This window comes from Piliocolobus tephrosceles, chromosome 13 (assembly GCF_002776525.5).
Source record: "Piliocolobus tephrosceles isolate RC106 chromosome 13, ASM277652v3, whole genome shotgun sequence".
In the NCBI taxonomy this organism is placed as follows: Eukaryota; Metazoa; Chordata; class Mammalia; order Primates; family Cercopithecidae; genus Piliocolobus; species Piliocolobus tephrosceles.
In genome coordinates, this window is record NC_045446.1 from 54,218,170 (window position 1) to 54,245,613 (window position 27,444).

Here is a 27,444-nt window from a genome sequence, read left to right on the forward strand (position 1 = left end):
GCTCTCTGTTTATCTGTTACTGGTGTATAAGAATGCTTGTGATTTTTGCACATTAATCTTGTATCCTGAGACTTTGCTGAAGTTGCTTATCAGCTTAAGGAGATTTTGGGCTGAGACAATGGGGTTTTCTAAATATACAATCATGTCGTCTGCAAACAGGGACAATTTGACTTTTTCTTTTCCTAACTGAATACCCTTGATTTCTTTCTCTTGCCTGATTGCCCTAGCCAGAACTTCCAACACTATGTTGAATAGGAGTGGTGAGAGAGGGCATCCCTGTCTTGTGCCAGTTTTCCAAGGGAATTTTTCCAGTTTTTGCCCATTCAGTATGATATTAGCTGTGGGTTTGTCATAAATAGCTCTTATTATTTTGAGGTACGTTCCATCAATACCGAATTTATTGAGCGTTTTTAGCATGAAGGGCTGTTGAATTTTGTCAAAAGCCTTTTCTGCATCTATTGAGATAATCATGTGGTTCTTGTCTTTGGTTCTGTTTATATGCTGGATTACATTTATTGATTTGCGAATGTTGAACCAGCCTTGCATCCCAGGGATGAAGCCCACTTGATCATGGTGGATAAGCTTTTTGATGTGCTGCTGAATCCGGTTTGCCAGTATTTTGTTGAGGATTTTTGCATCGATGTTCATCAGGGATATTGGTCTAAAATTCTCTTTTTTTGTTGTGTCTCTGCCAGGCTTTGGTATCAGGATGATGTTGGCCTCATAAAATGAGTTAGGGAGGATTCCCTCTTTTTCTATAGATTGGAATAGTTTCAGAAAGAATGGTACCAGCTCCTCCCTGTACCTCTGGTAGAATTCAGCTGTGAATCCATCTGGTCCTGGACTTTTTTTGGTTGGTAGGCTATTAATTATTGCCTCAATTTCAGAGCCTGCTATTGGTCTATTCATGGATTCAACTTCTTCCTGGTTTAGTCTTGGAAGAGTGTAAGTGTCCAGGAAATTATCCATTTCTTCTAGATTTTCTAGTTAATTTGCACAGAGGTGTTTATAGTATTCTCTGATGGTAGTTTGTATTTCTGTGGGGTCGGTGGTGATATCCCCTTTATCATTTTTTATTGCGTCTATTTGATTCCTCTCTCTTTACTTCTTTATTAGTCTTGCTAGCGGTCTGTCAATTTTGTTGATCTTTTCAAAAAACCAACTCCTGGATTCATTGATTTTTTGGAGGGTTTTTTGTGTCTCTATCTCCTTCAGTTCTGCTCTGATCTTAGTTATTTCTTGCCTTCTGCTAGCTTTTGAATGTGTTTGCTCTTGCCTCTCTAGTTCTTTTAATTGTGATGTTAGAATGTCAATTTTAGATCTTTCCTGCTTTCTCTTGTGGGCATTTAGTGCTATAAATTTCCCTCTACACACTGCTTTAAATGTATCCCAGAGATTCTGGTATGTTGTATCTTTGTTCTCAACTGCAATACTTAAGCATGTCTTTGAACTAATTTAAATTAATGTTGATAGCGTGATATTGAATTGTCTTCTCAAAGTGATATATTTTTATGTTAAAATCCTGTGGCTCTCTAAATTAGGGGAGGATGGTAGAGCTATATAAAAAGTGTCTCAAATCATTTGTTTTGCTTGATCCAGTCCCAAATTATCTGAACAAAAATTTTCAAGAGATTTGTTAATATCATTGTTTAACCAAGGATTGATCCAAGAGCAAGATATTTTTCATTCTTTATATACATCCGAGGCAACAGTCAAAAAATTTTGATAAATGACACTAGCTAACCTTTTTTTTTCTTTTGAGACAGAGTCTCACTCTGTCGCCCAGGCTGGAGTGCAATGGCGTGTTCTTGGCTCACTACAACCTCTGCCTCCTGGGTTCAAGCAATTCTCCTGCCTCAGCCTCCTGAGTAGCTGGGGTTACAGGTGTGCACCAGGCTACCTTTTGTATTTTTAGTAGAGATGGGGTTTCACCATGTTGGTCAGGCTGGACTCGAACTCCTGACCTTGTGATCCGTCTGCCTTGGCCTCCCAAAGTGCTGGGATTATAGACTTGAACCACTGCCCTTGCCAACCTTTTTTTTAATTCCCTGATTTCTCAGACTTGTTTTTCCTAAATGTCTTTGTTAGAAATTTAAAGACCATTGAGATATAGATGTGACAAAGAGAGATTTATAAATATCATCTCACCAAGCTGTTGACTTTAAAAACCTTAGAAATTAAGTTGCATGTTTATGTTCAAAATATTCTCTATCCCTGTTTTAAGAATCCAGTTATTATAATCATTATTATTTGTCTTTTTGTGTTTCTTTGTATTTCCTTCTCTCAAAGTGTTTCTTGAATCTAGTTTCGTGGCTGTATTATTTTATTAATATATGATTTTTCATAAAATTAACATGTTCTTGTGCCTTTTTAGAACTGCTAAAGTGGCTTCTGGCCAGGAAAAACATCTTCTCTTTGAGGTACAACCTGGGTCTGATTCCTCTGCTTTTTGGAAGGTGGTTGTACGGGTGGTCTGTACCAAGGTAAGACTGATGGAGACTTCTACCTCTGAGCTTAAGCTATTTTGGTGGCTAGAACCATATTTAATAATGTAAGATAATATAATGCATATAAATTTTAATAACTCAGTGGTTTTGTAAAACATAGTTTTGATACTGTTATTGCCTTCTAGCTAGCTGTTTGAATCTTAGAGTTGTCTAGTTGCTATACAGCAGGGGTTTTTATAATCAAATTCTTTTTTGCCTCAATATCTCTAACCATTACATCATCCTAATCTTTTGTCTCTGTTTTTGGATTTTTAGCTGGCTATGGAGTGCTAAGGTGACATCCTATTTAGCTCTAGGATGATACCTTAAAAATTAATGTTACCTCAAGATCTTTTCTTTTGAGAATACATTCATTCATTAAAAAGAAAAAAGATCCATTGAAAGGGATTTTTGTTTTTTAGTAATTTTTAATTATGGGATAGATTTTTTGCCAGCTGTCATTGAGTATTAGAAAGCCTCAACCACCACTGAGTGGAGTCAGATAGAAAGTTCTTAACCTTTTTGAGGCCACAGACCTTTTGATTAAATGAAGGCATGAATTTTATTAGGCCACCTCCTGTCCCCATCCTGGCTCTAAAACAAAGAACAAAATCATCCATATGCATATAAACAATATATTGGGCATTCATGAGTGTTCTGAAGTTCATTCCTGATCAACCCATAAAGACTCCTTAGGTTAGGAGATTTTTCCTTTGAGTCACGGACCCTGGAGGTTACCCAAATAATATGCCTTATTTCCTCAGTAGATTGTCAGTTTTACCCATACTATGTTTCGCTTCCAGTTTATTCAAGTAAACATTTGAGCACAGGTGTGAGAGGCACTAGGAATATATGATAAATAAAACAGATTTCATGCTCTCAAGCAGACTGATCTCTCTCTTCTGATCCAGATTACCACAGATTTTGTATGAATCTCTATACTTCCAGACTCTTCTCCAAATTCTAATTTATGCTGCTGTGAGATTAACCTTTCTAAAGCACAACTTTCATCAGATTACTGCCTTGCTTAAAATTCCTCAGTAATTCCTTCTTGCCCACCAAATAGTCCCAACTCCTACGATATGACTCCAAACTATCTTTTCTGCATTAGTCACAATTACCTTCTTTTGCTCTGCATTCTTACCAGGCTTAACTAACTTAAGACTGTATCATTGTTACTTTTCTTTTCCAGTTCATTGCTTCTGCTTATTGTGTTTTCTCAACTAGGATGTCCATTCCTTCTATTAGGAAGTCACGGAAAATTCCTGTTAAACCAGTTTAAACAAAAACAATACTTATTTTCTCACTTATGGAGAAATCCTAGCTCCATAGACTAACTGCAGGATTGGTTAAATCAAAGACCCAGCAGATGTCGCTTCTGAACTTACTGGTCAGTGTTGGGTCATATCCCCTTCATACACCTACACTGACAGAGGGAATATGATTAGCCTGATTGGTTTAGATTAGACTAACCAGGATTGACTCCTGAGTAATTTCAGGGAATGGTGGACACAAAAACAAAATCAGGTTCTGCTGGCAATGAAAAGAAGGAACAGTATTTGGATAATCAGCCAACAGTTTCTGCCATACCTTTTATTTCTGCATATCTAAACCTGATGTCTCTTTAAAGGCCCACCTCAAATACCGTCTCATCCATTAAGTCTTCCTGAATAGGAGTTCTCTTGTCTCTTCCAGATTCCAACAGCACATTATTTATACTTTATAATTCTACAATACGAAAAAAGTTTTTTAGGTTCTTAGCTCCCCTTTAGGGAGTAAGCTCCTGAGGGCAGGAACTATGTCTAGATTTATTATTGTATCTCTTATAGCCTGTAATACAGTGCTTTGCACATAGTAGGAACTCAGTATATATTAAGTGAACAAAAAACATCTGTTGAAATAATACTCTCTTTTTAAATGACTGGGATAGGTTGAAGCTTGTTTATTGATGCAGTATATTATCTAAATTATACTTACTGTGTGTTTGTATTTCATAAAGTAGTCAGCTCACATTGAAGAGGCCAATATAAATTGTAGAAAGCTAAGGGAATACGAATATGTCAAGCTTTTCATCCCTTAGTTTTTTGTTGCTCTTCTTTGACAAATACAGACTTAAGGTTTAATTTTATTAGTAGTCAAATTCCTTTTCACCTCAATATCTCTAACATCTGTATGTGATTAGTTTAAACATCTTCCTTAAAATAAGATTCTAAGTAGACAAACAAAAGTACTAAAGGCAGAGGCAATTAGATTTTTTTGTGTGTGCTTTTTCTTGATTTTAGAGCTACTCTAAAGAAATTTTTTTATTTGCATTCCTTAGGTTCTTTCTGAAAGAATCTGAGAGGTCAGTGTTTATATTAGAAAGAGGTCAAGTCTACCATGAAAAACTGATAGGAGACTGAGAGTTTCACATTTCTTAATGTTAAACAACTTTAAAAAAATTGTACTTTTACCCCTGTGTATTTACATTCAGTCTTTATCTTGACTCTCTGCCATCTGCTATGATTATCCTTAAATAATATTTAATCCACTATAAAAATGATCTAATATGTTTAAGTGGAATATTTTATGGAAATAATATTAGAAAAATAAGAGATTAATTAAAAATTAGGTACTAAGGTGACTGTTAAGAACTGCATGAATTATATTATTTCATCCTTCTTTTTTCTTAGACCAACTTCTTAGAGTCATTCTGGGCTTTTCTTTGTCTCTCATACCTAACAATCAATCCGTGAGTGAGTCCTGTCACATCAAAATATATTCAGAATCTGGCTAGTTCTCACCATCTACGCTACTACCACCCTATTCCTAGTGACCATCCTCTCTCACCAGGATTATTCCAGTAGCCTCCTAACTGATCTCCCTGCTTCTCTTGCCCTGCTTCTGTCTATTCTCAGCACAACAAGCAGTCTATTCCAAGCACAACAACCAGCCTATTCCACATCACAATTTGAAATGTAAATTAGATCATATTACTTCTTGGCTCAAAACCCCCTAGTGACTTCTCATGCACTTGGAATCAAAGCTACAGTTATTACTGAGATCAGCAGAGTCCTATATATTCTGCTCCCACCTCACCCTCTATCTACTGCTTCTTCCTCTGTCCCTCTGTTCCAAACATTCTGGGCTTCTTGTGAGACTCTTTGTGCTCCTTGCCAGGTACACGTCTGTTAAACAGCCTTTGTATTTCCTGTTGTCTCAGCCTGGAATGATCTTCCCCGTAGACATCTATATGACTCATTTCTGCACCTTTCAGTTTTTAAATGTCAGCTTCTCTGTAACACCTTCCCTGTAACCCCTCAGCATTCCTTCTCCCCTGTTTCATCTTCTCCATTACACTTATTTTCATCTAACCTAATCTGTATCTGTATTTTATTTGCCTGTCTCTCCTACCTATCATGTAACTTGCTTGAGGGCAGGGATTTTGTTTTATACACACTGTGGCTAGTGCCTAGAGTAGTGCACATAGTACCAATAACATCCACATAATGGTACTCAATAAATACTTGTGTCAGGAATCCTATGATGAGAATAGTTACAGTGTGATATACTTTGCTATTTTTGTACTAACCTTATATGGATTATTCCATAATTTCTTCTGTACTGTGCAGTTCCAGAGGACTACCCCAATTTCCTCAGCTCTGAAGATCTATTTTGTAAGCCTAATTCCTGTTACTTTTTAATTCTGTTTGTTCTGTACCTCATGTACAGTCTCTTATTTCAAAGAACCTTTTATATTTGCATCTCCAGATAGATTTTACCGTCCCAAAATTTAATCAACTTTCTGATTATTAGAGATGGTTCTAAAATTTGTTAATATGGTATATGACTCATTCTTTTTTTTTTTTTTTTTTTTTGAGACCCAGTCTTGCTCTGTCACCCAGGCTGGAGTGCAGTGGCGCAATCTCGACTCACTGCAACCTCCACCTCCTGGTTCAAGTGATTCTCCTGCCTCAGCCTCCCAAGTAGCTGGGACTGCAGGCATGTGCCATCATGCCCAGCTAATTTTTTGTACTTTTAGTAGAGATGGGGTTTCACCGTGTTAGCCAGGATGGTCTCGATCACCTGACCCCATGATCTGCCCACCTCGGCCTCCCAAAGTGCTGGGATTACAAGCGTAAGCCACTGTGCCTGACCCCATGACTCATTCTTGTGTCTCAGTATTTTTTTCACTGCCTTTTCAAATAGTAAGCAATTAATAAATGTGTTACAACTATTATTTTCAATCAAAATATTCAAATGTATAATAATATTTTTCAATATGTAATCTACCTTACTTTCTGATATCCCTAGTTCCATCAATGCATTCCAGAATCTAACTTAAGTCACAATTTTATGGCCCTGTATATTTGTCTGTCTCCTATATTCTTCATTTCTTTCTAAATATTTTCTGATTTTGCTTGTTCCGCTTACTCTGATATGCACTTAATAGATTTCATGGCTTACTTCTTCTTGCCCAGTCTTCCATCCTATGTCTTGTGCTGAAAGGAAGTCTTTCACATCTCTAATCTTTCTCTGATTACAAGTTCTTCATCCAAGAACATTATACCTTCACCTTACTGGCCTCGGTCATTTCATTATGCCTCACTCCATGGCTCCCCAAAGCTTATGAAAGCAGTCCCCTCTACTTGCCCCAAGTATCTTCTACATTAGATTGTAAACTGGATGGGGGAGAGGTACAACCTGTGAAGGTACAACCTTTGAGCCACTGGTTTCACTTCATATTAAACGAATTTTTTGATAAAGCTCAAAATGGCCTTCTGGGAAAAATCCAACCACCTTTTGTTAGGATTTATTTTAAAGTAATTTTCTTGCTTTAGTTTAGAAGTTTTGGTACAAAATAGAACTTAAAGATATTTAAGAAAGTACTTGTTTGAGTTGTAGAATCTCATGCAGTTGTTTGATTCAAATGAATCCCTTGGTTAAGAAATTCTTTAAGAAATTAAAGTGAAAGAATTGTTAATACTGATCTCTAAAATTTATTTCTTAACTCTGAGAAAGTCACTTTACCCATCAACAGGATAATGCCTAATTAATCTTATAGGGTTATTTTGAGTATTAGATAAATTTGTATAAGAACTTTGGGCCGGGCGCGGTGGCTCAAGCCTGTAATCCCAGCACTTTGGGAGGCCGAGACGGGCGGATCACGAGGTCAGGAGATCGAGACCATCCTGGCTAACACGGTGAAACCCCGTCTCTACTAAAAATACAAAAACTAGCCGGGCGAGGTGGCGGGCGCCTGTAGTCCCAGCTACTCGGGAGGCTGAGGCAGGAGAATGGCGTAAACCCAGGAGGCGGAGCTTGCAGTGAGCTGAGATCCGGTCACTGCACTCCAGTCCGGGCGACAGAGCGAGACTCCGCCTCAAAAAAAAAAAAAAAAAAAAAAGAACTTTGAACCCCACAAATGTAGGGGACATGGTATTTATTTATTCAGACTCTTGCTTTCTTATGTAATTTGCAAATCCTGAAAACTCCTATTTCCTAGGATGTTTGACTAAATATTTGTTCCTGCTTTTTGGGAAAAATTGGTCAGAGAAATTACCAACTTTTCTCTTTTTCATGTTCTTTGTATTTTTAGATTAACAAAAGCAGTGGCATTGTGGAGGCATCACGAATCATGAATTTATACCAGTTTATTCAACTTTATAAAGATATCACAAGTCAGGCAGCAGGAGTGTTGGCACAGAGCTCTACCTCTGAAGAACCTGATGAAAACTCATCCTCTGTAACATCTTGTCAGGCTAGTCTTTGGATGGGAAGGTATATAATGCATAAGTACTGTATTTCACTTATTTTCTAATATGAAAACAACTAAAATCTTATTAATATTTTTGCTGGTGTTCATTGTAACATCTTAAATCTTTTTTTTTCTCAGCTGGTATTGTATCTGAGATCAGTTTTGGGGTTATTTTGTGCTTCGGATGTTGTTACAGTGCTAAATTAAAATGGCTTGGTGGGGCCACTTTAATGTTACTATTTCTGTCACACTGGTCTCCAGGAATCCACTCTATATGCATGCATTTGTTGACAAAGGAGATAGTTAACACCTTCCTTATAATAGATATTTAGGTTCTTAAACAGTCAAAGCTTTTTAGGGAATTAAGTCCAAGAATTTGGCAAAATTATCCGAGTTTTTCTTAAAAATGTCTAATTGAAGCATTAAAATTTTAAATATTGGCTTCGGGACTTGGCAGTCCATTCAGGAACGAACTGAATGCATATACTGAGTTACCAGAAGGAAATGAAGTCAGCTAGAGTTTTCTCTGATGATGCTTGTTTACCCAGGCCTAATACATTATTGTTCTATCTAAACTTTCTTTTCCTTCTCTGTTATGCTTTTGGCACATGAAAGCTCCTACGTGTTGACATTTGACAATCATGATCATAATTTAAATTTGTAAATGTCTCATTGGAAAAAGATTTACGTGGGTCCAAACATGTTGACCTCCTGTCTTACCGTCATACTGGGTAGATAGCAGAAATCTATGTTCACCATGTCCTTTACCTTAAAGTTAAGACTGTATGTAACAATGATTTCTTTTTTTTTTTTTTTTTTGGTTGAGGCAGAGTCTTGCTCTGTCACCCAGGCTGGAGTGCAGTGGTGCGATCTTGGCTCACTGCCAACTCCACCTCCCGGGTTCATGCCATTCTCCTGCTTCAGCCTCCCCAGTAGCTGGGACTACAGGCGCCTGCTACCATGCCCAGCTGATTTTTTGTATTTTTAGTAGAGACGGGGTTTCACCGTGTTAGCCAGGATGGTTTCAATCTCCCAACCTCATGATCCTGCCCTCCTGGGCCTCCCAAAGTGCTGAGATTACAGGCATGAGCCACCACGCCCAGCCAGTGATTTCTTTTTTTTTTTACTGCTCTATTTATAGTTGCAATTTCTGGTTCATTCTTAACCAACTGGTTTTTAAGTACTATGTTACAGTTAAACTGTATTTTCCATTTTTTATTTCCTGATTACTTTAATAGAATTACTTGGTTTTCTAGGTTTGGTCTATACGAGTGTTACTGATATGCCAAGTGACTTTTAGAACATGGTAGGCAGTGTTTAGGCTTGTCTTTCCTGTATTCTGTAATCTTTCAAAGATGGATCTGATTTTCTGCTTTTCTTCTCCCTCTTCAGAATGGTGGTGGTTGTTTTGTTTAATTGTTTTAAAAGCTGAGGATGGTGTTTGCCAGTGTATTCAAGCTATATGATAGCACATGAAAAGAAAGTATTGTTTTTTCTTGTTGCAATCTTCTTAATGAAGAAGGTAAAGGTATTATCCATTTTCATGTGCCCTCAAAACTGGAAATTCAGTTCCTGGTTAGTTTGTTAGGGGTGCTTCTTGTTTTTGTGTGTTTTTCAGTTTATAATAATACCCTTATACACTAGTTCATAGAAAGAGACTTTCTAAATTGAAGGAGGTCTTAAGGGATATTTATGTAGTTGAACTTTACATCCGATGCATAATTCCATTGATGGTTTACATTTATTGATTACTTACAGGGTATAGAATTGTGATGAGTGTTGTACAAGTATAAACTCATTAAATTCTCACAACTCCATATGGGAGTACAATTATCGGCCCATTTCAGCTGAAGAATTTGAGATTTAGCTAAGTAAGTGTCATGATTAGAAATTGTCCTAGCCAAGACTGACATTCAGACCTGTCTGGCAATACAGTTATGCTAACCTCTGCATTATTACTTTATGGTGCATAAAGATCTTGCTCACAGAGCTTCTCAAACTTTAATACTCAGTGGTTTTGAGGAGGAGCCTGAGAGTCTGTTAAGCTCCCAAGTGGGGCCAGTGCTGCTGATCCTCAGATAACACTTTGAATAGCAAGACTCTGCTTACCCACATTTTGCCAAGTCCGACTTGCAAGTACAAGTAACACTTGCAGTTATGTGAGACTCACTGCCTCAAAAAAACCAAGCCTTTTCATACTCACATGGCTGTAATCACTATGAAGTTTTTCCTATTGCTTCATTTTCCTCAGAGTATCCAAAATCTTTCTGAAGGCAGCACAGCACAGACTCTCGCAGCAAATTGCCTGTGTTTAAATCCTGGCTCTACTGTGTGATTTTTTTGACAAATCAAACTGTGTCCTCAGTTTCTTCATCTTCTAACAGAGGTTGATAACTATAGTGTATGCTTTCTAGGATTTTTGAGAGAATTAAAAGACATGAGATACTTAGAACAGTGCTTGACACATAGTAATTTGTCTATAAGAGTTAACTGCCATTATTATTGTTACTATATTATATTTATTGTTTTCAATGACTGTGCCCTCTGGAATTCCTCCAAACAAATCTGTTCTCTCTTCTAGCCTTTCAAATATTTGAAAACAGTCATCAAATTCTCACTGAGCCTTCTATTCTCAAGGATAAACACCCCCAGTTCCTTTGGCCTTTGTTTATGTGGGTCTCGTCTACATACTGGAGACTTTCCCAGATGATCTTTTCTCTGTCAGTATGTGTGCCTGTCAGAGTATGAGGCATAGAACCAAATACTCCAATCTACAAGTGATCTAACAGGAACAAACAGCACAAGACTCTCCTTCCTTCTGGTCACTGTGCTGCTAAGAAGGTAGCAAAAAATTAAGAGAATTTTGTACTGGTTCCACTGGCTGTTTCTGTGTCTCCCATTCTTTTATCTCTCTCCACAATGCTCTTCTTTGTAGTCCACTGCTTCTCACTTTTAAACTCCAGCCTTCAGAATATTCTGTCACTCTGTACGGATTCAGTTATATTCTCTGCTACTGAGAAACTCAGGTACATTAGACCCATATCCATCTAGGTTTCTGTTCAGTTTTCCCATTCCAATTCGGTGGCTTCCCTCTTTTCCCTGTTACTGAAGCATAACACTTAATCTATTACCACATAAAACATTTGTCTTTTATAATGCTTCTTAGACCTAATTATCTCTCAGATATGAATTACTGAAATAAGGTCCTAACCAGTTTTCCTCTCTCTAGACTGTCCCTCATACTGCACTCCCAATTAATCTTCCTAAAGTACCATATCAGTGGGAGTTCACTTCCCCTTGATTATACCTGATTGTAGGTTGCTTGTCAGAACACATTCAAACTTAATATTTTGACATTTAAGCATGAGATTATCTCCACTTTCATCAATTTTTTCCCTTGGTTTTCCATACTGAAGCATCATGCCAGCTTCCTGGTTGCATATACACAGACATAAACACACATGATTTTGTTTTTTACCTCTACAACTTTGTTTATGCATCTAGAATGTCCTCTATTAAAATCCTATTATTTTTCTTTCTAATCTTTTCAACAAGTTTGAGATATATTCATCTCTTCCTTCTTTACTTAGCACTTACTATATTTAATATACATTTGACATTTATTTTTATGTTCAAATCAAAATTTTAAGTACTATCTCAGTATCTTATATACAGTGCTAAAAGCACAGCAGGGAATGGAAAACGTAGTAGTGATAGCTCCTATCCTTAAGAAGTTTATAGTCTAGTGGCTGTACTTTGGAACATTCTGTTTTTGTATAATTACAAAAGTAATACATGTCTGATGAAGAAAACCTTAAAAATTACAAAAAAGCACAAAGGTTAAAAGAAATTAAAATCACTTCAAGAAGTATTTATTGAGAATCTAAGACAAACATCCTGTATTCAAAGAGTTTACAGTTTATGGAAAGGCCAGCCAATCGATATGTAGTATTTAAGTCCTTTCATTGAGGCAAGTGTTGATTTTGAGAGATGATGATGTTTTGAGCTGAGTTACCAAGGTTGGAGCTTACTAAACTCACAAGGGCAGTTACAGGAAAGGAAAATACCATATGCAAAGGCATATGGCTCATTCAGGGGCTCTCTGAATTGTGCCTGGAGCAAAAGGTTTGAAATCTTTTTTCTTCCCAAGAGGATAAAAGAGCTCCTCCTGGAGGACAGAAACTGCTTTTTATTCCCTTTATGTCTCTCATAGCACCTGATACTTAAGACCAAACTATTCTTTCACTTATATGCCCATTATCAATGTCAGCATTGTAAGGCCCTGATGGCAGGATCCGTATTTTAGGGAGCTTTGTGTTATACATAGTGAATAAATTATATGGTCATGCATCACCTAACAGTGTTTTGGTCAATGACAGAATGCATATGTGATGGTGGTCCCCTAAGATTATAATGGAGCTAAAAAAATTCCTGTTGCCTACGAACATCATAGCCATCCTAATGTTGCAATGCAATGCATTACTCAAATGTTTGTGGTGATGCTGGTGTAAACAAACCTACTGTGCTGCTCATAGTATAAAAGTATAGCACTTACAATTATGTATAGTAATATTCGATAATTATGTTACTGGTTTATGCATTTATTATACTATACTTTTAAATCATTATTTTAGAGTATACTCCTTCTACTTATTAAAAAAAAGGTAGCTGTAAAACAGCCTCGGGCAGGCCCTTCAGCAGGCATTCCAGAAGAAGGCATTGTTATCAAAGGAGATGAGAGCTCCATGCATGTTACTGCCCCCGAAGACCTTCCAGTAGGACAAGAGATGGAGGTGGAAGACAGTGATGGTGATGATCCTGACCCTGTTTAGGCCTAGGCTAATGTGTGTGTTTATGTTTTAGTTTTTAAGAAAAAAGTTTAGAAAGTAAAAAAAAATAAAACTTAAAAATAGAAAAAAGCTTATAAAATATTTCAGTACAGCTGTACAATGTGTGTTTTAAGGTAAGTGTTATTACAGAAAGAGTCAAAAGTTAAAAAAGTAAAAAGTTTGTAAAGTTAAAAAATCTATAGTAAGTTAAGATTAATTTATCATTGAAGAAAGAAATATATTTTTATGAATTTAGTGTAGCCTAAATGTGCAGTGTTCATAAACTCTGTACACTACTGTGCAAGTGCTACATAGTAATGTCCTAGGCCAAGCTTGTTCAACTCACGGCCCACGGGCTGCATGCAGTCCAGGATTGCTTTAATGTGGCCCAACACAAAATCATAAACCTTCTTAAAACATGAGATTTTTTTTTGCATTTTTTTTTTAGCTCATCAGATATTGTTAGTGTTAGTGTATGTTATATGTGGCCCAAGAAAGACAATTCTTCCAATGTGGCCCAGGGAAGCCAAAAGATTGGACACTCCTGTCCTAGGCCTTCACATCCACGCACCACTACTCACTCACTGACTCACCTAGAGCAACTTCCAGGCCTGCATGCTCCATTTATGGTAAGTGCCCTATACAGGTGTACCGTTTTTAATCTTGTATACCATATTTACACAGTACCTTCTCTGTGTTCAGATATATTTAGACACACAGGTACCTACCATTGTGTTACAGTTGCCTACAGTGTTCCATACAGTAACATGCTGTACAGGTCTCTAGCCTAGGAGCAATAGGCTATGCCATATAGCCTAGGTATGTAGTAGGCTAAAGCATCTAGGTTTGTATAAGTACACTATGATATTTACACAGCAGTGAAATCACCTAACAATGAGTTTCTCAGACCATATCCCTGTCTTTCAGTAATGCAATAACTATATCGGTTAAATTTGTTTATATAAGTCCAATATGATTAAAATGGGCTAAGTTATTTCCAGAAAGATTTGACTATTTACACTTTTGCCTGTTTTATCACAAAATGTATCCTTCATCTAGTCTTTCTTTATGAAATGTACCCCTCTTAATACTTTTTCCCTAATATATTTGCTATCCCTAAAAGATAATGTTAACTTTAGTCTGATTTTGCACATGAGTCATATTGTGCTTTATACTGTGGGCATATAGATGTTTAATAATGCTTTTTAAAGCAGCAAAAACAAAGTATAAAGCATAATGACAGAGAATATAATTGTTTCAGCTCAGTTTTCACATTGCAGGGTGAAGCAGCTGACCGATGAGGAGGAGTGTTGTATCTGCATGGATGGGCGGGCTGACCTCATCCTGCCTTGTGCTCACAGCTTTTGTCAGAAGTGTATTGATAAATGGTAAGTTACCTACTGCATTCATGGGCTAGGCCAAGGTCAGTGGGATAGTGTACATGAATAAACTTTGAAAAGTGCAAAAATACTGTGGTTAAGTATGAGAGAGATTTTATTCTTTAGTACTTTGAATTTTATGGCACGTCTTCTGCTGGTTAAAACTATTTTTATTTTTACACCTAACATTTATTAAATGTGGGGGTGTACCTTAGTTTTGACACTTTTCTTTTGCTGTATGAAAATTTGTGCCTGATTTAAGTCTAAAATTAAACATTTCCCTTTTTCCTCCTTTTTTCTCCTCATTTCTACATTTATTCTGTGTATATGTTTAGAAGGAATAAATTCTTGAATACTGGACCTGAGGAAACTTTAGAGATCAACTAGTGAAGTTCATTATTTTACAAAATAAGACTTGAGCGTTTAGGAGAATTTATAAAATACATACAATAAACTACATGTGTTTAATATACAATTTACTATGTTTCAGCATATATACACACCCATAAAAATTATGAATTTTTATCAATGGAATCATATGTGCTTTTTTGTCTGGCTTCTTTCATTCAATCTAATTGTCTTGGTATTTATCCATGTCGTAGCATGTATCAATAGTTCATGCCTTTTTATTGGCTGAGTAATGTCTGATATGTGGATACCATAGCTTGTTTATCCATTCACCTATTGAGGGAAATTAGATTGTTTTCCATTTTTAGCTATTACAAAATCAAGGTACTAGATACATTCATGGACAAGTCATTTTATGGATGTATTTTGGTTTTTTCCTTGGGTGAATACCTAGATGTGGAATGGCTAGATCATATGGTAGGTGTGTGTTTAACTTTTTAAAAAGCTGCGAGCTATTTTCCAAAGCAGTCTTGTGCCGTTTTACACCCCCACTAGCAGCATATGAGATTGCATTGAATAAATATATCAATTTAGGGAGAGTGAATTTGTTACTAATAGTCTTCCCAGCCACATACACCGTATGTTTCTCCATTTATTTAGGCCTTAATTTCTCTCACCAATTTCTGTAGTTTTCAGTGTTGCATATCTTTGACATCTATCCCCAAGTATTTCATATTTTTATGCTATTTTAAACGGTATTTAAAATTTCAGTTTATGATTGATACTAGTGTATGGAAATATAATAGATGTTTGTATATCAACCTTGTATCCTGCACCCTTATTAAAATCATGTATCAGTTCTGGTAGTATTTTTGTAGATTCCATAGGCTCTTCTTGAATGTCTGAATATCATTTTTCAAAGATTTTGTTTCTGATTCAGAATTCTAGACTTGAGAGTATTTTTTCTTTCAGTATGTTAATAATGTTGCTTCACACATATTTTGCTTCTGATGAGAACTCTGTCATCCTTTTTTCCTCTGTAGGTAATGTGCCATTTTTTCCCTCTGTTTTTAAGGTTATTTTCTTTTCATTGGTTTTGAGCACTTTGATTATGATGTGCCTTAGAGTAGTTTTTTCATGTTTCTTGTGCTTGGGGTTTATTGAGCTTCTTGGATTTGTAGATTTATAGTGTCATCAAATTTGGAAATTTTTCGGCCATTATTTTTTCAGATATTTTTCTTTCTTCTCTCCCCTCTCCTGTGATTCCAATTACCATATATTAGCCCACTTGAAGTAGTCCCACAGCTCACTGATGCTACTTTTTTTCTTTCTTTTTTGAGTCTTTCTCTGGGTTTCATCTTGGATAGTTACTATTGCTATCTCCTTTCATATTCACCAGTCTTTTTTTTTCTTTAGTGTCTAACTTGTCATTAATTCTATCCAGTGTATTTTTTTAACCTCAGATAATTTTCATTTCTAGAAGTTTGAGTTTTTATTATCTTTCATGTCTCTTCTTAATATCTTTGAGCTTTCTTCTAGTTTTTTAACTATATAGAATATAGCTATAATCACTTTCCATTTTGTCTGCTAATTCTAGTATCTGTGTTAGTTCTGGGTGGTTGTGATTGATTTTTCTCTTTATTATAGGTTATATTTTTCTGCTGCTTTTTTGTATGTCTGGTAATTCTCAACTGGATGCCAGACTTTGTGAATTTTACCTTTTTGGGTATTGGATATTTTTGTATTCCTATGAATATTCTTGAGCTTATTTCTGGAATATAGTTAAGTGACTTGGAAACAGTTTGATTCTTTTGGATCTTGCTTTTGTGATTTGTTAGGCAGGACCAGAGCAGTATTTAGTTTAGAACTAATTATGTCCCACTAATAGCAAGACCCTTTAGAGAACTCTACTAATGCCCCAAGAGTTATGAGGCTTTCCAGTCTGGCTGGTGAAACAGGCAGTTTCCCAGGCCCAGTGAGCTTTAAGGGACTATCTCCTCAAAGCCCTTTGATTGATCGTTCAGCCTCAGGTAGTGTCCTCACATGCACACACTGATCAGCACTCTGCTGAGTATTCTGGCAGGGACACTTGCGTGGACCTCTGGAATTTTCCCTCTGTGCAGCTTTCCATTACCCTGCCCTGTAAACCCTAGCTGTTTGGCCTTCCAAGATTCTCAGCTCTGTGTGTTCAGCTCAGGAAGTTTGTCATGTTCCATCAGGGTTCCCCCTTCTTGATCAGGGACTAGAAACTCTCGAGGCTGTAAGCTGGGGCAAGTATAGGTCTCACCTTCTTTGACCCCCATGTCCCAGGGATCACTGTCCTTTGTTGTCTGATGGCCAGTGCTTTATTTGAAAGATTATATGAAACCATTGTTTTAGTAATTTTAGGTGGGAAGATAAATCTAGCCTCTTGGTTGGAAGCAGAAGTTGACTATTTTTAAATTGTGATGTTTTGTGCACAGAAGAGCACACATATAATTATCTTGTAAAATATCTCTGAGGAACCAGAAATCAACCTAAATAATATATGCCAGCTCTAGCTTTCACATTTAGTTTTTGGAACAGAGTTCGAAATTTTTGTGTAAAAGCCAAAGAGCAGTTGATATAAATAATTACTTTGGTCCCAGATTTCACTGAGAGATGAATAGAAAAACATTTTTCCCTGCATGATATGTCTCTGGCTCAAATATGGTATTTTTTAAATTACCAAAATAATGTTTGACAAGAAAAAAATCCTTTTCGAAAACATAATCTTAAAATGATCATATATGAGTTCTTTCCCTGTCAGAAAAATTATTGTGCATGTAAAGTTTGTCTTTTATTTTAACTTTGTATGCTCCATTTTTATATAAGTCTTCCTGTTGCTTATGAGCCACAGGAATTTTTTCAGACCTTTAAGCAAGCAACAGGTACACATATTGTTGAAAGTCATGTAGATGTTATTTAGAAAAATAATTAATAATATTCTTTCCTCTTGTCATATTCTCCTGCCACTGCCAAGAAGTTATTCCTAGAGTAATGGCTTCCATTTAAATAATCACAAATAAACATTTATACTTCACACTTTGACCAAATCTTCCATTGGTAGGAGGGGATTTCCTCTTAGGACTCACAAGGAATTTTTATTATAAAGGAAAACTTTACCTGTTTAGGTATGGGGATGTGAATTGCTGCATTGTTGGTAGCAAGAAAAGACAGAAAAAAAAAAAAAAAAACTAAATGTCCTTCTGTGGGAGACTAAACAAATTATGGCATAGCGATACAGTGTATTTTAAAAAGAATAAACAGCTCTAACAGGTGCTGATACATAATAGTTTATAAGATATATTGACAAGTGGAGCAGTGATGTCTGTGCACGTGCATGTCTGTGTGTACACATAAAGCTTAATCAAGCTTAGTCTATCTCTAGAGGAATATATAAAAAACTGGTAACTGGTTGCCCCTGGGAAAGAGAATTGAAGATTGAGATAGGAGGGAGAGATTTATTTTTCACTGTATACTTCTATGCTATTTCCTTTTTTAAAGCCATGTGCATGTATTACTTTAAATAAAATCCTGTTTTTAAAAAAGAAGAAAAAGCAAACTGTTTTGACTTCTCTAATAGGAGTGATCGACACAGGAATTGCCCTATTTGTCGCCTACAAATGACTGGAGCAAATGAATCTTGGGTGGTATCAGATGCACCCACTGAAGATGATATGGCTAACTATATTCTTAACATGGCTGATGAGGCAGGCCAGCCCCACAGGCCATGACCTTGGAGTGAAAGTCTTCTGTTGCTATTGTGCGCTACAAGTTTAAGAATGCAGGGTCGTGGCACAGACACAGAAAAATCCATTTTCCCCTCTTTTATTTTTGCTATTCTGATCATTTGTGCCCCTTTTAAAAATAAACTTCCCATGTCTTCCATTTGTGGTACTAAAATTTGCTACTGTTTTAGACCATATTTTCCTATTATACATCTGTTCAAATTTGTATTATTACAACTAATAGCTCTTGAATTCTTTGCTAAAGGTAACAGCAGCACTTCCAGAGGCTTCTGAAACACTACTGTTTTGCAGGGCAGGAGTATTCTGGAATCTTTTTACTTAGGTATAAAATAAACCTCAAATATTAAAAAGTTGTAGCCATTGGAGAGAGGAAATTTTAAGTGACTGAAAATGTAGAATACTTCAAAGTGCATGTTACTACTTAAAACTAGTCTTTCTGCTGGAATCTAAGGAGTATATATGCCCCCTTGTGGTTAATTATTGCTCCTTTAATAATTTTTACTTGAAATGATCCACAATTATTTCATAACTTTTAACAGTGTGTTTTGGAACTACTGTGCTTAAAGGTTTGTTTGTTTGTTTTTGCCATACTGTATAATTTGGGTGAGGTCTACAAAGTTGGGTATGACTTTCCTTTGCAAATGGATTTCTCCTGGGAAATTTTCTTGGCTGTTCTGGAAGTGCTTTCCCACAGCTGGGTAACTGTTCTAAATGGCTTTGATAATGCTCACACATCTTGGAATTTCAAAAGGAAATTCTCCTGCATCACAAATACTAAATTTTATATTTCTAAATTATTATAAGTCATTTAATATTGGTTTATGGTGCTTTTATTTCCTTAACTTGAAAACATCTTTCTGAGATTTCAGAGTCCTCAAATTTCTTAGATTAAGAGACAAGAGGCCAGTGCAGTGGTTCACACCTGTAATCCCAGCACTTTGGGAGGCCGCAGTGGGCGGATCATTTGAGGTTAGGAGTTTGAGACCAACCTGGCCAACATGGCGAAACCCTGTCTCTACTAAAATAACAACTCTACTAAAATACAAAAATCGTGGCGGCAGGTGCCTATAATCTCAGCCACTCGGGAGGCTGAGGCAGGAGTATCGCTTGAACCCAGGAGGTGGAGGTTGCAGTGAGCTGAGATCACACCACTGCACTCCAGCCTGGGAGACAGAACGAGACTCCCTCTCAAAAAAAAAAAAAAAAAGACAAGAAAATAGAGTGAGGCTTTTTTACCGTATATACATAAAATACTTATGAAAATTAGAAGATAATTTGGCATTCTTACTCTTTCACTGTACTTCCATTGAAATACTCTTTGCATTAAAATATTCTGAAAGAATATAGTAATAATGGAATTGTGATCTTCAGTCGCACCTCAACCATTTTTTTTGCTTATGAACTAAAATTTCTAAAATTAATATTTCAGCATGTAATAAAACAAGGGCCTGTCTCCTTTAAAATTTAACATTCCATATAACTTTTTGATTTATTCATAAGTTGCAAATATTACTATTTTCCTAAACCAGGGTACACAATTTAAGTTGCCACTTATTGATGACAGAATTTCTGGATAATAGGATTTTAATAGGCAAGCAAATAAAAATAATCAATTTCAAGGAAAAACGTCTGGCCAGAGGTAGCTTGATTTTGCCCCCCAAAATACTGAAGACTAATCCACTGACATTCATAATGGGACAGCTAAGTACCAAATAGCTAACTACTCCCTGTGGAGGTTTATGCAAGCAGAGTACCAGGGGCTCCATCATGTCACCCTGGCAATGCACTTGGTAGTTGTGTGACCTTGAGAAAGTCTCTTACTCTTGTTTGTAGGTTCCTACTTTAGAAACTGAGACTTTATTTGTGGTTTTCACACTATTTCAGCAGCAAAAACTTTTTCAAGGAAAATCTTACGGAACCCTTAAACACACGTGCATACACACATACCCTACACCCCACTATATAAAAGTCAAATTAATATAAATTTCCTTATTTATTGTATAAACTTTATATACTATAAATGTGATTAAGTCAATGAATAAAACCATATTAATGCATTGGTGATATCCAGCATGTTTGAATTTGGTGAGTAACACATACAGTGAGAGTCATTTTTTTTAAAAAAAATTTAATTAAATTCAAGTCAAATGTGCAGAACCCTGTATCTCCTCCATAGATTCTTAGTATTCCATGGAACGTATTTTGAAAACCTTGGGATAGATGATCCACTGAAACCTTTTCCAGCTCTAAGATTTTAAATTGTCCTTTTAGATTAGACTTGCTGAGTTTAATTCAGTTTGCCTAATTTTAAAATGTTTCTGAAAAGTGAACGAAGTTACCTTACAGAGTTTTGGATCTTTCCAGGGATAGCCAATGATTTTATCCCCCAGAATCCTTCACCTTTCAAAGAATTATTTAACATTGAGCCCAGTGACTCAATAGGGCCCAAACCTTTTTATTTTACAATGTGAGCTCCAAGACACTTACTGATCTACTGTGAATATAAAATATCATAGCCTTAGCAAATAAATGAGCACAGCTCTTTGTTCGCTCTATTAAACTGGGTGATAATTATTTAGATGTGAATGTTAGGTCAGTTCTACTGTAATAACTAATCGTAAAAGTTGTAAATTTGTTTAATGGATGAAATGTACACTTTTTGTATTCTGTACAGCTTTGTCTTTTTTAAATATGAAGTACTTAAATGTACTTACCATGATAGGAAATATAATGTGTGCCTTCTAGGATTTGTGAAGTGGTTTCATGAACTCAAGGAATTTGTTTTCCCTATCCTAACTCAATAACAGGGTTTACTCCGATTATGTATAGAACCTTAGTTTGAGAAAATGAATTTTACTATGTACTGAATTTAGAGGTTGAGAATAATAGTATCTGTGTTATTCTTAGTACCCACTGATAAATTGTGCAATAAATAATCTTTCACAAGTAATTTTAGCTAATTGAAGAGATTCTTTTCTTACGTAATTTCACATTCTAATATACTAAATGCTTATATTCCGTAGAGAACTATTTTATATTGTGTGCTGGGGGCTTATAATGTTTGTGTGCTGTTTTAAAATTCATTTCAAATTGGACTTGATTTCCTTATATCTAATGTATATCTGGGAGAAAAGGCTGCTTGAAAATATCTTTTGATTTGGTGATTTTTAACATTGGGAAGTTGAGTTTATTAAAAGATAGTCTAAAGAATTTCCATTTTAACTGTTAGTGTCTGAAGTCAAGTCCAGGAATAAGAAAACTACTTGGAGATTAGGGAAGTCAACAGGTCACTCACATTTATGCTGGGCCACGCAATGACAATATAATATAAACATAAGCAGCTGACAACAGACTCAATCTTATGTCCTTTCACCCTCCCGTAGCGGTGTTCAACCTTTTTGGCCCCAGGGACTGCGTTCATGGAAGACCATTTTTCCACAGACCAGGGGTGGGGTGGAGATAGTTTCGGGATGAAACTGTTCCACCTCAGATCATCAGGCATTAGTTAGAGTCTCATAAAGCGCATGCAACCTAGATCCCTTGTATGTGCAGTTCACAATACAGTTTACGCTCCTTGAGAATCTAATACTGCTGCTGATCTGGCAGCAGATGGAGCTCAGGCGGTAACGCTCACTCGCCTGCAGCTCAACTCCTGCTGTGCAGCCTGGTTCCTAACAGGCAGCAGACCAGTACTGTCCACAGCCCAGGGGTTGTGGACCCCCTACCCCAACAGACGGTAAAAATAAAATGCTCAACCCTGTTGTAGTTTGTTTACCATGTAAAATTGTTTACAAAATATAAGAATATAATTAGAGAAACATCGTAGAATCTCAGTGCTGAAAAGTACAAAGACATAAGAATGAGTGGCAGTTGGTAGTTAAATTGACTGTATCATCATACTGTGGAGAAATGCACATTTTACTGTCAAAAGACATAAAAGCCTTTGCAGAGATAGGTTTTGACACTCTTGCAGCTCTGTCATCTTCTACCTTACTAATTGCAAAAATTTCCAAGGAACTATGTTTATCTGGTTAGTATTCCTTTTATTGGAATTAGTTACACTTGTTCTTTATAACGATCATAGTTTAGGCAGAGAGTATTTGGGTATATCACCTTCAGTCATGTCTCAAACCCAGGAAATGAAGAATATTGTTTCACCAACACTTAGAAGTAAAGAGAAAGCAGGAGAAATGTGCTTTCAGCTCTTTTTTAATCCAAGAGGCCATGAGAAATAACCCAGGAACTGTGATTGATTTGTTTCCATAAGGCAAAGAGCAATGATGGCGATCATTTCAACGGTACAATTTGAAGTAACACATAAAATGAACTTGAGCCCTTAAGGATAAGGAAGGGAAAACTGCCTCAAAAACTGTTCCTTTCGAAACCTGAGTCAGTATGCTATTAATTGCCTTTTATTCCAATTGCAAACACAAAGGAAAGTAGGGATTTGTCCCCCAAAAGGCCAATTAAGTATAACAATGTAATAAAAGCACAAAGTGCTATAGAAAAGATGTCGGAAAAGCTTGCAGGACAGGTAAAATCCAACATGGTATTAGCTGGACAGACTAAAATAATATCCCGGGAAACGGAAATGAACGTGTGTAGCTTTGCTCATGAACTATAACAGGGTAGAAGTTAGAGAAGATAACAAAAGATTTATCTTCCGGGTCTAGTGAGCTTCAGTTTGAAAATTTTGAGTTTTCCTAGTGAATGTCATTCATGTCCGAGTCTTAGTAACAGATAAATTAGGTATTATTATTGATAGCTTTTCATGGTGCCCAATCTTAAGAGTAAAAAAACTAACATTTGCTTTAAATATGATTATCTTTACATAGTTTTAAATTATTGAGCCACAGTCCTAGCAGACTTTATTTAACAATTAAAAAAAAAAAGATACTTGATACAGATAACTTGACAATGAGAAACTACACAATACTTCCTATGTTAGGGCAAATGTATACAAATGGGGGCTTTTCACAACTAATCCCTAAGATAACAATGAATTTTCACTCAATTTCATAATTAGCTGTAAGATAGCATATATATCTGCCTAGTAAAAAGACTGCATTTATAGTTCCATATGCTGAATTGACCAGGCATTGTAAAGTCACAAGATGAGACAGTCTAAAGTCAGATAAGTTCACAGGCAGAAATCGGGTTCTTCTAACTATAATGATTCAAAAAGACCTCCTGTAGTCTGAATTTGACCACAGAAATAGATAGGAAGGTCCTCGAGCAGCCTCTTGAGTACTAAGAGCATATGTCCTTAAAAAGTTGCCAAAAGAAATTCAGTTAGTATGCATTTATTGAGCACCTACTACATACCAGGCACTAGTAACACAGATGAAGAGCACATTGATAAAGCTTAATTCAGATTGGTCTTTAAAATGCTTTCTACCTGGCACCTGGGACCATTGTATCTTCTGAAGTCATCATAGTAGGTAAGGGAGAAATTTTGCCTTAAAAAAATGCACCTGGTTACAGTGATTTAAAAAAAAACACACGCACACACACACAACTAACATTTGTGGGGTCTAATGGAATAGTGGGGAAAAGACAGGATTTGGAATAAGAAAATCCAGTTGTAGGCCTATTACTTAATAGCTGTGTGATCTTCAGTTAAATTTCACTTATCTGGCCTAACTCTTAACTGGTAAAGTGATAATTGGCCTACAGTTGTAGCATATTAGAGCCAAAAGGAACAGAGATCATCCAGTCCTGTGCTTTTTGAAGTTCTTCATTCAAATGAAAGTATTATGTAGCAGCCCCAGTGTGAAACTGATGAACCAGAGTCAGTTTGACAGCCCCTGAGCATCACTCACTCCCTTCCATCCCCCACCCTAAAGTATTCATGAGGGGATTCACAGAACACCCTGAAAGCCACTTGTCTAGTCCAAACCCTCACTTTCTAGGTGAAGAAACCAAGACTCAGAATAGGAGTGGCTGCTTTGGGAGGCCAAGGCGGGCGGATCACGAGGTCAGGAAATCGAGACCATCTTGGCTAACACGGTGAAACCCCATCTCTACTAAAAATACAAAAAACTAGCCGGGCGTGGTGGCGGCGCCTGCAGTCCCAGCTACTCGGGAGGCTGAGGCAGGAGAATGGCGTGAACCTGGGGGGGCGGAGCTTGCAGTGAGCCGAGACCACACCACTGCACTCCAGCCTGGGCGACAGAGCGAGACTTCGACTCAAAAGAAAAAAAAAAAAAAGAATAGGAGTGGCTGTTTTCATGAGTACATTTGGCTTCCAACTAGAAATGGGGGAAGAGGGCTAAATAAAACGGTTTAAGAAATTCACTAAAAACACAAATTATCAAGAAGGAAGTCTTCCATCTTAACTCCCTCAAAGTAGCCCCTTTATGAAATGGAGCTTTGAAATTGATTGTGTTTAAGGCAGCCAGCCAGCCAGAGGCTGAAATGAACAACTACCAATAAGCCTACTTGGGCCAATGGAGAAAACTATGGCAGAAAACCACACAGACCTCATGTTACTTGGCATCCGACCATGGAAAATCCTGGCCCCAACAGTTCAGGCACTGGCAGTTTCAAGAGAAATAATTGGAAAATTAGGAACAAGTATAGACAAGTGCTCAGCTCCCAGATCCCCAAGGAGAAGTCACCATCTTGTTACTCAGAAATACAAGTGATCATGTTAAATCTTAAAGTGAGCAGTGCAACCAAAATCACCAGTTTAAAATTTCTTCAGAGGCATCCTCTTAACAGAGGAAAGTCCTAGTTTAGAATCTTGACCACTATTAGCCACAGCAGACTTGAAATTGAACCAAAAAGTTCAAATGCATGTCAAATGCTGGACCTATTTGGTCAAGGCAGTGATCTCTTCTGATTTCATAGCATCAGACAGGAAGCTGAGCTCATTGCATAAGGTCTCGTATCGGAATGCCATCCGGATCTGAGCCACATTTGTCTTTCGAATATCATTTCCTTCAGGTCCTTCTTTATAATAATTTTGTCCCAGAAACTTTTGCTTTTCCTGTGGACCAAGAGAAATACAAATGAAACGATGTACTTTTGATTCACTTTCTATAGCCATGTAGTCAGCTTTGACATTAGTCACAGCAAATCAGACTAGTCCCCCTGAAGCAGATCTTTAGTCAGGACATCTTATCCCCACAGAACTCATAAAATTCCTCCTGGCCTCTGTGTCCTCAAGGATGTCACCCTGACAACCTCAGTCATCCTCAGACAACCCTTCATTCCTGGCTATGCTTTCCTTGATCAGAGAGGAAATACAAGTTCTGCAGCAGCTGTTGGGGATGGGAAAGGCAAGGGGAAGGAGGTAAGACTAATTAAGAAGTCCCTCCTGGCCGGGCGTGGTGGCTCACACCTGTCATCCCAACACTTTGGGAGGCTGAGGCGGGCAGATCACGAGGTCCGGAGATCGAGACCATCCTGGCTAACGTGGTGAAACCCCATCTCTACTAAAAATACAAAAAATTAACCGGGCGTGGTAGCAGGTGCCTGTAGTCCCAGCTACTCAGGAGGCTGAGGCCGAAGAATGGCGTGAACCCGGGAGGCGGGGGTTGCAATGAGCCGAGATCACACCACTGCAGTCCAGCCTGGGCGACACAGCGAGACTCCGTCTCAAAAAAAAAAGAAGTCCCTCCTGAGACTGACAAGGACAGACAATGTTTCTGGGGAGGGCCAATCCAAGGCACCACACTGCACATGAAAAGAATCTTAAGCCTTTAACTCTGCTGCATCATCATCTGACAAGCACAGGCCCTAACGCAACCTCTCCCTAACCAGTGACATCACCCAGGGAGGTGTCGGGGGACCTAAGATACATCAGAACATGGGTCTCAGTGCTAGCTCCACATCAGAATTACTTACGGGGCTTTTTTTAAAATGACGATGTCTAGGTCCCATAGTCTAGATTTTTATTCAGTCTAGATACTGTTCATCTAGTCAAGAAATATTGAACGCCTGCTATGTGCCAGGGACTATCTAGGGCTCAGGGATATAATTCTGAACAAGTCTCTGGCCTCACAGAGCTTACATTCTAGAGGGAAAGACAGAAAAACACATAACCAAATATCTGCAGGAATAAATGGTATGGAGAAAAACAGATTAAGGGGATAGAGAATAATAGTAAGTGTGTGACTACTTTAGAACGGGCAATCAGGGAAGGCCTCTCCAAGGAGGCGTAGAGGTCTAAGAAGGGTGAGGAAGCAACTATAAAAACGCAGGAGGCTGCCGCGTTTTCTCTCCCTGTGCCTGAGTGTCTCAGAGGCCTTACCTGCTGTGTTCATCACAGATCCCCAGTGCCTGGAAGGCTCCTGGCACACAGCAGGCAGCCTTCCCAGGAGGGACACAGGCAGCACCATCACACTCCATACCTGATGCGAGAGGCCGCTCTGCAGCACGCTGTTCCTGGCAATCTCACACAGGTCGCAGGTGCTCAGCTTCCACACTTGAGCTGCAATGGCATATTCTTCCATAAGTGCTTCCTAGACCCCCCAACAAAGCATGTGGATTAGACAGGAGGATATCCATGTCGATCGTTCACACATGTCCAAAGCTAACAACATCAGACACTGCAGGTTTAACTTTTCCTCACTGAATGACCCTGGATCATCAAACATCACACCTTCAACACCTAAGATCTTTTCTTCTGTGAAATCACGGGTTATCAAAGAGAAATCTGAACTCACACCTCCACGTTTGTTCATTGACCAGCACTGAGAGCTCATGTTGAAGCCCTGTGCCAGTCATCAGGGATGGCAGTCTCTGCTGCCCTGTGACAGCCTCTAGTCATACCACTTTTAGCACTTGCCCTCTAGCTTTTCTTTCTAATACGCTATTTTCTTAAGTTTGCCATAGATAGATAGATAGATAGATAGATAGATAGATAGATAGATAGATAGATAGATAGAT

General features: G+C 37.5%; 2 protein-coding genes across 18 annotated transcripts in view; one reads left to right on the forward strand and one right to left on the reverse strand.

Moving 5' to 3' along the window:
- RNF141 (ring finger protein 141) overlaps nt 1-21,568 on the forward strand; it is a 33,737-nt gene extending 12,169 nt beyond the window's left edge. For 2 of the 5 annotated variants that reach the window (XM_023190003.1, XM_023190004.1), the window contains exons 3-6: nt 2,375-2,483; nt 8,065-8,246; nt 14,333-14,440; nt 18,384-21,504. In XM_023190003.1, coding sequence (XP_023045771.1) covers nt 2,375-2,483; nt 8,065-8,246; nt 14,333-14,440; nt 18,384-18,534 — 550 coding nt within the window. In that variant the 3' untranslated portion in view covers nt 18,535-21,504. Of the gene's footprint in view, nt 1-2,374; nt 2,484-8,064; nt 8,247-13,500; nt 13,682-14,332; nt 14,441-14,766; nt 18,008-18,383 lie in introns of those variants that run through there. The other 3 variants (XR_002725848.1, XR_002725849.2, XM_023190002.2) reach the window with 3 other exon arrangements.
- Nucleotides 21,569-24,862: 3,294 nt separating this feature from the next.
- Nucleotides 24,863-27,444, reverse strand: part of AMPD3 (adenosine monophosphate deaminase 3) — a 55,609-nt gene continuing 53,027 nt past the window's right edge. For 12 of the 13 annotated variants that reach the window (XM_023189990.1, XM_023189987.2, XM_026454020.1 and 9 more), the window contains 2 exons: nt 26,907-27,017; nt 24,863-25,540 (listed from right to left, as the gene is read on the reverse strand). In XM_023189990.1, coding sequence (XP_023045758.1) covers nt 25,364-25,540; nt 26,907-27,017 — 288 coding nt within the window. In that variant the 3' untranslated portion in view covers nt 24,863-25,363. The remainder of the gene's footprint in view (nt 25,541-26,906; nt 27,018-27,444) is intronic. The other variant, XM_023190000.1, reaches the window with a different exon arrangement.